The following is a 12332-nucleotide window of genomic DNA, read 5'->3' as shown; positions in this document are numbered from 1 at the left end:
TTTGCTGCTTTCTGTTAATTACCTGTAATTACCTCAGGGCATTTTACCTCAAACTGACAAAATGTATTTAGAAACAAGACCTTCAACAATATCCTCAAAATTAAGAAAATCCATGGTCCAAGAGATCCCAGTAATCTCTGTTTGGTACTAGTGAACTAGTTACCAACAGTACTATTTCCAATAGTACCAAACAGTACTGTTTCCAAGACTACCATTTCTCATTACGTTTGTTTTTTTTTAACAGCTAGTATTCAAATAAACATAAATCTATGAAGCTTATGGCCTCTCCTATCTTGAATGCTAAAAATCAATCAACATTCCTAAATTCAAGTTGGAAACAGTAAAATCTGAAAAAAAAGGCAAAATTATCAAACTTCCTTGTTAGACCTAGGAAATCAATCAGTCCCCTCACCTCCAGCTCTGTATCTATTTAGAAAGTAAAAAAGAAAAGGAGTTTATCACAAGGTCAAAAGCCATCTTGCCCTTAATTTTAAGAAGTTAAAGCCAAGGCAAAAGCAAACACAATATACCATCTCCAGTTGTCAAACCGTGAGGAAAACGTCTAATTAGAAAGGTCTATTTCACTAAGATAAACCATAACCTCGGACAGTAATAAATCGTGAAATTTTTTTAAAAAAGTTATTCTGAGCATTACTCAAGTTGTTTCATCTTATCATCTCCTTATTACACAAAGAAAAATATCTATAAAATATATACGCATGAGAAAATATTTGAAGTCCAGTAAAGCAGATACAGGAAAAAAAAAAGCATTAAGGAGAGCCTACAGCGATGCTTTTACACAGCCTGCAATATGCAATTGCCACCAGTTATTCAGAATCTCATCTCCACAAATCCCCTTAAAATCTCCTTCAAGTTCATAACGTAAAAACTCAAATAGCTAAACACAAAGAAAATTCATCAAATTTAACCAAAGCATGAAAAAGCAGCAAGTCAGTCTTCATTAACAATATGCAAATCAACTAAGCAAAAGATAAAAAGAACTTCTTAAGAACTTCTTAAGGACAGATCAAATGTTCTTTTCCTACCCCATCTTAATAGAATGAACTTTTTAAAGTCACTTAGCAAGACCCAAACATGATGATTAAGAGCAACTGGTCAGCAAACATAATCTACAAATTATGTAATCTACTCTTGGACAATCTCTGGTAATTATGTGACAGCTTAAATTCAGAAGAATACTCCTGAATGTGACCTGGATTTTTTTAAGCAATTCATTTCTTTTCTGATCACTAGGGGGAAAAAAAATGTTTAATCAATTTATAAGTTCAAATGAACCAGATCTCTTTACTACTATGTATAAGCAATGAAGGGCTAAATAAGCATCAAATTTTGGAGCCAAAATAATCATTGCTCAGGGGAAAAAAAAATAAAAAACAACAACTAAACACTTGTTCCTGCCTTTTCATCACTGATGATTTTCAGTACTTTGCATCTGTACCAACATTTATCTTCAGAAAATAATCCGCCATAAATCTATAAAAAGAAAAAGAAAGTAAAATCATTTAGCATTTTAATGACTCAAAGCATGCTAAGTAAATCAGAATAATGGTTAGCATTTATTAAGCACTTACTATCTGGCAATAAGCACTTTATATATAACAACTTATTTTATTCTCACAACCATACGAGGCAGATACATTGTGTTCACCGTCATATGCCCAAAGTCATAAGCCAGTAAGTAACAGAACCAGGACTCAAAGTCAGGCAACCTGACTTCAGAGTCCATAGTGCAAGTCTGCTTCCAAAAAAGAAAAAGAGGAAAGACATAAAAACAAAATTCAAAAAAAAAGCATAAGCATCAAAGTCTTAAAATCATGCTCTTTTAATGTCTAAAGACATAAATGATACAATTAATTATTCTTAAAATAAAAACATGTCAAGAACATGCCACTTAAGTCTAATTCTCAACCATGTGGGATCCATGTGTCCTACCATCCAAGAAACATTTTTATACTTTTTACTTTATATATAAAGACTCTAATGCTATTAAATGGATAAAATTAAATTAGATAAAATCTTTAATACTGAATTTTCATTTAAGTTCATATTTTAATTTAATTATGTCTAATTTAAAAAACAAAGGAAAACTAACATACTTTATGTTAATCTCTCAACCTCAGCACTATTAACATTTTCAGACAGGATAATTCTTTGGCAGGGAAATGGGGCAGGGTCTCTCTGTCCTGTGAACTATAGGATAGTTAGCAGCATCCCCCTTGGCCCCTACCTACAAGACCCCAGTAGCACCCCCTCCAGTTGTGGCAATCAAAAATGTCTCCAGACATTGCCAAATATCACCTGGGGACAAGGCGCGGATACAAAATAGAGTGCTAGGTTGATAACCACCTTAAATCATACATTCTCAATGCGGGAAATCTCATTCCCAAGGAGTGAAAACTGGTTCGGGGAGGGGGGTATCTTCAATATTACAACAGTTTGTATCCCTTCAAAGTTCAAACCTACCTGACAACATAAACAGATTGAGTATCTATGGTGTTAATATGTCTTTAGGGGAGGAGAACCATTAGGGGAAAAATGCCTTAGAAGGGCATAATGAAACACCAAGAAACACTGCTTTAAGTGAAGTATAAAAATTACTTTTAGGTGTATCACTGTGAGGTAGGACAAATTCAGAGATTCTGAAGCAAAAGACATATACATATTAAATATAAAAATCCTTAGCTCCCAAAGCAATAAAGTACAAATCAATTCAGACACACAATGGATATCTAACAAAGCAAATGTTACAAAGGATAGGTGTGTTCAATTAGCACTTAACTCTGGTTCCCTCAGTTAACACTCAACAACTGGAGGTCAAAAGAGGGCAAAAATGGCACGGTACACTCTCCCAACCATCTAACTATATTTTTCAGCAAGCAAAAAGGTTTAGTAGCAAAACAGCTGATAATCAACAGCCCTAATCAATTTCAAACTCTGCAAGAGGTCATATTACCTTTAATTCAGACTTTGTAATAATACACCAATAAATTTAACAATCCAATATAAGACAAGTGACAGAAATGGGGTATAACTGCAACCCAGTCCAGGTAGGGGTGGGGATACTTAGAAATCGAGAAATAGAGCTGGGACTCAACAAAGTTGAAGAATCTGAAGTTCTTGATTCTGTTAGTGTGAATAATCACAAGCTTCATAAATACAAGTCTCTTGCAAAGAGATGTGTCTTTAAAACACAGTCAGAGGGGTGTCTGGGTGGCTCAGTCAGTTAAACATCTACCTTCAGCTCAGATCATGATCCCAGGGTCCTGAGATCAAGTCCCACATCGGGCTCCCTGATCAATGGGGAGTCTGCTTCTCCCTCTGTCTGTGCTCTCTCTAAGTAAATAAATAAAATCTTTAAAAAATAAAAAATAAAACACAGTCGTAACTATATATTCACTCCCATTGTCCATGGTCCCAAACTTTTCCTCTCACAGCTTCACTATTTATAGCCCATGACCTGACTACATGATGAGAGGAAGAGAACCCATCAATCACTATGGAAAATTTACAAAGTATAATCCATTCATAAGTAACCAAAGGATGCTGAATAATCATTTATAATAAGAAATCCATTATTGAAACTAGTTTTGAATTTTTTGTAAAGCAAGTATTTTGCATTCAAAAGAGGAAAAGTGGGAATGTCTTAATTTGTAACTCTACTAAAGTCTACAAAGATGCTTTAAAACCTAAAAATTTACAAATTACACTCCCTTATCCATTCTAATGTTCAGCTCCAAGCTACATTCTTTCCTTCTAATTTCTTCTTTTTACACATTGTCATATATGCCATTGGGGTTTAATTATTTTAAAATAAAACTAATAGAAGCACATTAAAAGAAAATCAAAGTACATCAAAATGGGTAAACAGTAAGACTTCCTTCCCAACACTCTTCAACTTGGACCACCTTAAAATAATTTTACATTTACACTAATTTTACATATATGCTAAAATACATTTGTTTTTTATTTACACAAATGGGCTCATCTTATGTACACTATTTTAACCACCTAATTCCATATCAAAATATAAGATCTAGTCCCCCCATTTAAATAACCAGAGCTGGGGCACCTGAGTGGGTTGAGCATCTGCCTTCTGCTCAGGTCATGATCCTGGGGTCCTAGGATAGAGCCCCACGTGGGGCTCTCCCTGCTCAGCTGGGGGTCTGTTTCTCCCTCTCCCTCTGCCCCTCCCCAGCTCATACTCGCAGGCTCTCTCTCTCCCTCACTCTAAAATAAATAAATAAACCTTTTTTAAAATAAATAAATAACCAGAGCTTTGAGCTGGGTAATGCAAACAAGGCATTCATGGCACAAAAGTTAAAGAGGCACTCACTCTGAGGTGTGCCTTAGAGTGTCTCCTTAAATTTTAATTTTAATTTAAATGCCTCCTCATCACTCTCATACTTTACTGGTAAGAATGAAAACTGGTTCAGTACTTTGCCAAACTATTTGGCCAGTATCTACCAGGGTAAAACATGCCTGCTGTATGACTTAGCAATTCTACTCCTAGATATATACTCAAAAGAATTAAGTTAATACATCCAATAAAAGGCTGTATAAGTATTTCATAGTAGCTAAATTCACAGCAGCCAAAAACTGCAAACAATCCAAATGCCCATCAAAGGACAATAAATTGTGGTGTATTTACACAATGAAATCTGCAGGGCTTCAAAAAGAACAAACTACCAATACACCAATATGCACAATAATATGAAAGAATCTCAGAAATTCTGTTGAACTAAAAACACCAGATACACACAAAAGAGTAAATACTGTATGATTTAAGAACAGGCAAGTGGTGACAGAGTCAGAATAATAATTAACTCTTGTTAGAAGGACTACTGACCAAGAATTGACTGAGAAAAGGCCTGCAGGAATTTTCCAGGAAGATGGAACTGTATCCTGATCTGGGTGGTGATTATATAGATGCATACATATGTAAAAATTCATGAAGCTGTACAGCTCAGACATGAACACATTACTACATTTAAGTTATACCTCAATTTTAAAAAAAGAGAAAAAGATCATCACTCTTCTCCATAAAGATTACTTCTACAGATTTTTTTTGTCCATCAGTATCAAAGGCAAGGACTCTATTTTGTTCACCACTGTATACTCAGTGCTTACCACAGTACCTGGTACATAGCACATAGTCCATAAGTATTTTTGAAAGAATAAATTTATATGACTACGGTTTACATAGTTCTAAAACTTTGCCTCTTCTTTTCAAATATATCAAAAATTCCAACAATTACAAAATCTAAGACATAAGAAAGCTATCAAGAGATGGAATAATTATATCCAAGAATATGGCTCACCTTCTTTGGATCAAGATTCCCAAAAACTGAATTGGCATGGGGACAAACTTCAGACAATGAGCAACCAATCTTCATAATATCCTTATTTCTATTAATACTCTAGAAGAAAGAATAGCTACATTATAAGATTCAGTAAATTATTATTTGACAGTGTTACATAATTGAGAGTTCTATTACCCTAATATTTAAAAGATTTTGAAGCATTAGAAATTAAATCAAATTCTTGCAGCAGTATTTTTCATAATTCAAATGAGTTCTTTATAAGAAATGGTTCTAGGTATAGAAAATTTTTACTTTGCAGTGAGTTCAGATTACTTGGAATTCAAACTAAGATATCAAATACTATTAAATCATAAGAGGAGGTAACTTTAAGCAATATCTCTGGATTGTACTTTAGATCAAATTCTAATTGCTCAAAATGGACAACATATTTTAGTCAAATGACATGTCTTCCCATATATTTGTTGTTGTAGAAAGGAAACAAGTAAAAAAATTCAAAATGTATATAATCCTCTATACACAAATACTGCAATCTAGTTAGTAAATTCATTTCTCATGGGTATAGGCTAACAGTTTTAAAACTCCTTTAGGTGTACACTAGGATTGAACAAATAAATCAATATACTACAGATAATTGGAGCAGGGAGGAAAAAATTACAAACAAGGTGAGAAGGCTAGTATGAGCCTACACTGTTAGATTAGAATTGGAAGTTATTCATATAAACTCATAGTATATGTCTGTGTGCACATATATGCATATATGAAAGAAAGACACACAGAAATATAGATGTGTATATGTGTAAGTTTTTATACATCTATACTTCCCAGCTCTGTCTGCTGAGAGGGCCCAAAAGCAATGATACTCCAGTAGCAGTAAGCACACCCAGTGTCAAGATCTTGATTTCTAAACACCATTCTCCAATAAAAGTAATCAGAGTTCCTTGGAGAATGGTAGATTTCAGGACTAGAACAGGGAAATAAAAGATGATCCTGGAACTTTTGATGGCATTCAATATATTTCAACTATAGGAAACAAACAGAGTTGCTGGAGGGGAGGAGGATGGGGTAATTGGGTGATGGGCATTAAGGAGGACACATGATGTAATGAGCACTGGGTATTATATAAGACTGATGAATCACTGAATTCTCCCTCTGAAACTAATAATACACTATATGTTAACTAAATTGAATTTAAATAAAAAAATTTTTTTAAAGACTACTAATTTTACAACCTTCCTGTAAGCCTAAAGTTATTCCAAAATAATTAAATATATATGTTCTAAAAAAATATATCAGCAAAATATTCAGTAAGGTTAGAAAGAACATGATTATCTCTGATGACTGAAAAGAAACTCAGAAAGAGCCGTTCCAAAGACATCATGATGAGTGTCAGTATCACTATACAGTAAAAAAGGGACCTGAATTGAAACTGATTCAAAACACATTACAAGCAGCCTTTGTGAATAAACCCTCAGAATTAACTCTCTAAAGTTCAGAATACACCAAAATATTCTGCATAATTAGACCATATAGCTATCTGGACTAAAATAAATGGAAGCTCTTTCTTTCAAACAAAAGTGAAGGTCAAACACTTAAAATTCCTTCATCTGCTACTCATCCCACTGGGGCTACCAAAAATAGTGTACTCATATAAGTGTAGTGTACTCATATAAGTGGCTTATAAGGCAGAAATCCATAGTGGCAGAAAAGCAGAGAATATACATGGGCAGATCTTCGTCTTGATCGGCCTCCACATATTTGTAAATCTCTACTCTTTATTTATATCCATTCCAACTCCTATCAAATTTTACAATTCGTGCATCTGACTTTGGCTCAGGTCATGATCCCAGGGTCCTGGGATGGAGCCCGACAATGGAGCCCGGCCTGCTCAGGGGGGAACCTGCTTCTCCCTCCGCTCCCCCAGCTTGTGCTCTCTCCCTCCCTCTCTCAAGTAAATAAAAAAATTTTTACAATTTGCTTCTTGATATAATCAATCAATTCATGTGACTGCCATTAGTAGTTTTAGCCCTTAATCTTTTCATCCATTTATGACATGTTTCCTAACTTCTTAAAACGTTTAAATTTTTACAAATCCTCAACTTTGTGGCTGAAATCAGAGGTTGGCAAATTTTGGCCTCCCCACTTGATTTGGTAAATAAAGCTTTAATGGATCACAGCTCCATCTATTTATGTACTATCTATGGATGCCTTTGCACTACAAGAGCAGAGCTGACAGAGTTGAATAGTTGCTATAGACTATATGGCCCATTATCCTTAAAATATTTACTATTTAATCTTTTACAGGAAAAGTTTGCTGACTCCTGGTTTAAATAGTAGCTCTGAATTCAATCAACAGCTTCACATTACAGTCAACTGAAATCAAAGCCTACAGCTGCACTGACCAAATACAACAGCCAATACCCACTATAAACAGCTGGTCTGATTTGCGATGTATCTAAAATACATACCAGATTTCAAAACTTAATATGAAAAAGGAAAATAAAACACCTATAAATATATCTGTGCTGACTGCATTTTGAAATATTCTAGATATACTGAATTAAATAAAATATATTTAATATAATTGATTTCACCTTTTTTTTTTTTTTTTTTTACTTTTTTACGTGTCTGCTAAATTTCAAATTACTTTTGTGGTTCACATATTTCTACTGAACAGTGATGATCTAGAAAAATCTTTTTTTTTTTTAAAGAGATGGGGGAGGGTTAGAGAATTTTTTTTTTTAACTTTAGTATTCTTTTTTTTTTTTTTAAGATTTTATTTACTTATTTAAGAGAGAGAGAGAGAAGCATCAGAGGGTAAAACAGATTCCCCACTGAGCCCAGAGCCTGATACGGGACTTGATCCTGGGACTCTGGGATCATGACGTGAGCAGAAGGCAGTCACTTAACCAACTGAGCCACCCAGGCACCCTTAGAGAGAGAATCTTAAGCAGACTCCACATCCAGCATGGAACCCAATACGGGGCTAGATCCCACAAGACCAAAATCAAGAGTCAACGCTAAACTGACTGAGCCACCTAGGTGTCCCTAGAAAATCTTATTTAAGCCATGAGCTTAAACATATCTATCACCTAACCTAGGACACAGTTGCTATTAATACAAAGACAACAGGCAGAGAATATGGCACCCTTTAGGAAATATCCAAATAAGCAGAGACACATATTTACCACAAGTTTTCTATGAGTATCACCCCTCTACAATGTTGTCTACATAGATGTCAAAACTCTGGGTTAATCATATTCTTCTACAAATTTTCTTCTCATAAATTCTGTTTTCCATACTGCCAATTCATTCCAACTGCAAAAGAGTTCTTATACTGCAGAAAGTATAGAAAAATGTCATTCCCTTCCCTCCCACATCATACGTAGTTCAAAAAATTAAAAATTAGTGAGTAATTGTATGCACTAGAGGGATTCACCTTCTTAAATTCTGGAACATAAGCATTTTGGCGCATTGATTTATATTTAAAACTAAGCAAAGTTATCTGACTTGAAGTCTGACAGTAGAAAATTATAGGGTTCCACTAGTGCTTCCAATTTTATGATGAAAAAGTTACTGTATCTCAAATTCAAAATTAAGCCATTAAAGAAAAATGACATTTTAAAAACACAGTATCTTTTTTTTTAATTTTTTAATTTTTTTTTTATGTAAAGTTCGATGATTCATTAGTTGCGTATAACACCCAGTGCACCATGCAATACGTGCCCTCCTTACTACCCATCACCAGCCTATTCCATTCCCCCACCCCTCTTCCCTCTGAAGCCCTCAGTTTGTTTCTCAATGTCCATAGTCTCTCATGCTTCATTCCCTAGTATCTTTTAAGAAACAATCTTATAAAAGACCCCTAGATGGGGCTGTAACTTCACAAATACAAGTATCTAGGCATATTCAGTAATTTATGCAGCCTAGATTATTGGTATTAAATTGAGTGTAATTCTGAAACCACAATTATAATCCTGCTTTCTTTTTTAAGTCAGTGTATTATGAGTATTCGTAACTCAGGTAGTAAGTCTCAGCTGTAGCCATTTGTCTTCTAATAATGTCTTGAGTTAAATAATGCTAAGAATAATTAGGCACTTTTGTACGGAACCAGAAAAGACCCCAAATAGCCAAAGGAATGTTGAAAAAGAAAACCAAAGCTGGTGGCATCACAATTCCAGACTATAAACTCTATTACAAAGCTGTAGTCATCAAGACAGTATGATACTGGCACAAAAACAGACATACAGATCAATGGAACAAAATAGAGAACCCAGAAATGGACCCTTAACTCTGTGGTCAACTAATCTTCAACAAAGCAGGAAAGAATGTCCAGTGGAAAAAAAGACAGTCTCTTCAACAAATGGTGTTGGGAAAACTGGACAGCCACATGCAGAAGAATGAAACTGTACCATTCCCTTACACCATACACAAAAATAGACTCAAAATGGATGAAAGACCTAAATGTGAGAGAGGAATCCATCAAAATCCTTAAGGAGAACACAGGCAGCAATCTCTTTGGCCTCAGCCACAGCAACTTCTTCCTAGACACATCTCCAAAGGCAAGGAAAACAAAGGCCAAAATGAACTATTGGGACTTAATCAAGATAAAAAGCTTTTGCACAGTAAAGGAAACAATCAACAAACCAACAGACAACTGACAGAATGGGAGAAGATGTTTGCAAATGACATATCAGACAAATTGTTAGTATCCAAAATCTATAAACAACTTAGCAAACTCAACAGCAAAGAATAAATACTCCCATCAAGAAACTGGCAGAAGACATGAACAGACATTTCTTCAAAGAAGACAACCAAATAGACACATGAAAAAGTGCTCCACATCACTCGGCATCAGGGAAATACGAATCAAAACCGCAATGAGATACCACCTGACACCAGTCAGAATGGTTAAAATTAACAAATCAGGAAATGACAGACGCTGGCGAGGATGCGGAGAAAGGGGAACCCTCCTATAATGCTGGTGGGAATGCAAGCTGGTGCAGCCACTCTGGAAAACAGTAGAGACCTTCCCCCAAAAAGTTGAAAATAGACCTACCCTATGACCCATCAATTGCACTACTGGCTATTTGCCCCAAAGATACAAATATAGTGATTGAAGGGGCACCTGCACCCCAATGTTTATAGCAGCAATGTCCACAATAGCCAAACTACAGAAAGAGCCCAAATGTCCATCGACAGAAAAATAGATAAAGAAGTTGTGGTATATATACACAAAGCAATACTACTCATCCATCAAAAAAAGGAAGGAAGGAAGGAAGGAAGGAAGGAAGGAAGGAAGGAAGGAAGGAAAGGAGGAAGGAGGGAAGGAAGGAGGGAAGGAATCTTGCCATTTGCGACAACGTGGATGGAACTAGAGGATATTATGCTAAGAGAAGTCAATCAGAGAAAGACAATTATCACATGATCTCACTGATGTGCGTAATTTAAGAAACAAGGCAGAGGATCATAGGGGAAGAGAGGAAAAAATGAAACAAGATGAAACCAGAGAGGGAGATAAACCATAAGAGACTCTTTTTTTTTTTTTAAGATTTTGTTTATTTATTTGACAGAGAGAGAGCCAGCTAGAGAGGGAACACAAGCAGGGGGAGTGGGAGAGGAAGAAGCAGGCTCCCAGGGGAGGAGCCTGACGTGGGGCTCGATCCCATAACGCCAGGATCACGCCCTGAGCCGAAGGCAGACACCCAACGACTGAGCCACCCAGGCACCCCTAAGAGACTCTTAATCTTAGGAAACAAACTGAGGGTTTCTGGAGAGGAGGGGGATGAGAGGGATGGAGTGGCTCAGTGATGGACACTGGGGAGCGTATGTGTTGTGGTGAGCCCTGGGTGTTGTGTAAGACTGATGAATCACAGACTTGTACCCCTGAAACAAATAATACATTAGATGTTAATTTAAAAACTTAAAAAAAAAAAAAGAATAATTAGGCACTGAGAATGACAAGGATATCTATATTCTTGGGGTTTTATGTTTGTTTTTACTGGGCAAGACCTGAGTTAGTGGAAGAAGGGGAGGGAGGAGAAAAATCAACCAGGCTCTTTACCTGGGCCCAAAACGTTACTGCATCTTCCACATGACTTCCAACCACATCTTCAACTAAAACCAAATCAAAATGCAATGAAAATTAGAAATTAATCAAGGTCATGTAGCTCTTACATCCAAAAATAATTTTGTGTCAGTACCTTTATTGTAATGCATATCTTCATCCATCTGGACAATCCCTGAAAAACTAAAACAATTCAATACCTTGAATTAAGTTCAATAATCTGTCCATTTACAGTGAATAAAGACTATATAATGTTCGAATTCCTACGAGTAAGTTTTGTCCCTAAATAATCAAAATTCAACTTTTTCAAAAATAAGCTCAGAGATCTTCTTCAATAATTAGTTATTTTATTTGAATATACTGTATTCTGCAATTTCTTCATATACAACCTTTGAAATTATCTCTTCAGCCAAGCTGTTACAAATTTACACTGTAGTGGATAACCAGAATATTTTGATCAGTTACATAAATCAATACTTCAGAGCAAAGTGCATGCTGCTTTCCATTTGGGAGGGCATCATAAACAAAAAGCACTACAAATATATAGAGAACACAGGATAATCAATTTTAAAAGGTACAGTGGTTTCTACTTTTGAAGATATCCTGCAATAGAAGACTGCAAAATGAATCAAATTTTGCCCATTACATCAAAACTAATTTTCATTACATAATATACTCTCCAACTCCAAAATGTTTCAAAATAAATGTTGACTAGTTTATAATTTTATCATTAATACACTAGAATACTGCACTTTACGTGCCCAAATGTTAGTTCTCTGAAGGAAACTGAAAACATAGAGTTTTTAAGAGCTTTAAAAGTTAACTAAGAACAGTGCTACACCAAAGTTTCAAATGCTTTCTCAACTACGGAAAGAGAAAAATGAACTGTCACAGAAAAAAAAAAGTCAAAAAAAATTTTTTTAATT

General features: G+C 35.3%; 1 protein-coding gene across 1 annotated transcript in view; it reads right to left on the bottom strand.

The window, feature by feature from the left end:
• The window catches only part of STK31 (serine/threonine kinase 31), a 73202-nt gene extending 61620 nt beyond the window's left edge, over positions 1 to 11582 (bottom strand). The window contains exons 1-4 of the mRNA XM_057304403.1: positions 11543 to 11582; positions 11404 to 11456; positions 5340 to 5438; positions 1420 to 1494 (exon numbers count right to left, since the gene is read on the bottom strand). Of these exons, the coding sequence (XP_057160386.1) occupies positions 1420 to 1494; positions 5340 to 5438; positions 11404 to 11456; positions 11543 to 11570 (255 nt within the window). The 5' untranslated portion in view covers positions 11571 to 11582. The remainder of the gene's footprint in view (positions 1 to 1419; positions 1495 to 5339; positions 5439 to 11403; positions 11457 to 11542) is intronic.
• Between the last annotated feature and the right edge of the window lie 750 nt (positions 11583 to 12332).

The sequence above is a fragment of the Ursus arctos genome, unplaced genomic scaffold, assembly GCF_023065955.2.
Source record: "Ursus arctos isolate Adak ecotype North America unplaced genomic scaffold, UrsArc2.0 scaffold_3, whole genome shotgun sequence".
Lineage (NCBI taxonomy): Eukaryota > Metazoa > Chordata > Mammalia > Carnivora > Ursidae > Ursus > Ursus arctos.
Note: the sequence above shows the minus strand (reverse complement) of the source record. Positions and strands in the feature narration are given on the sequence as shown.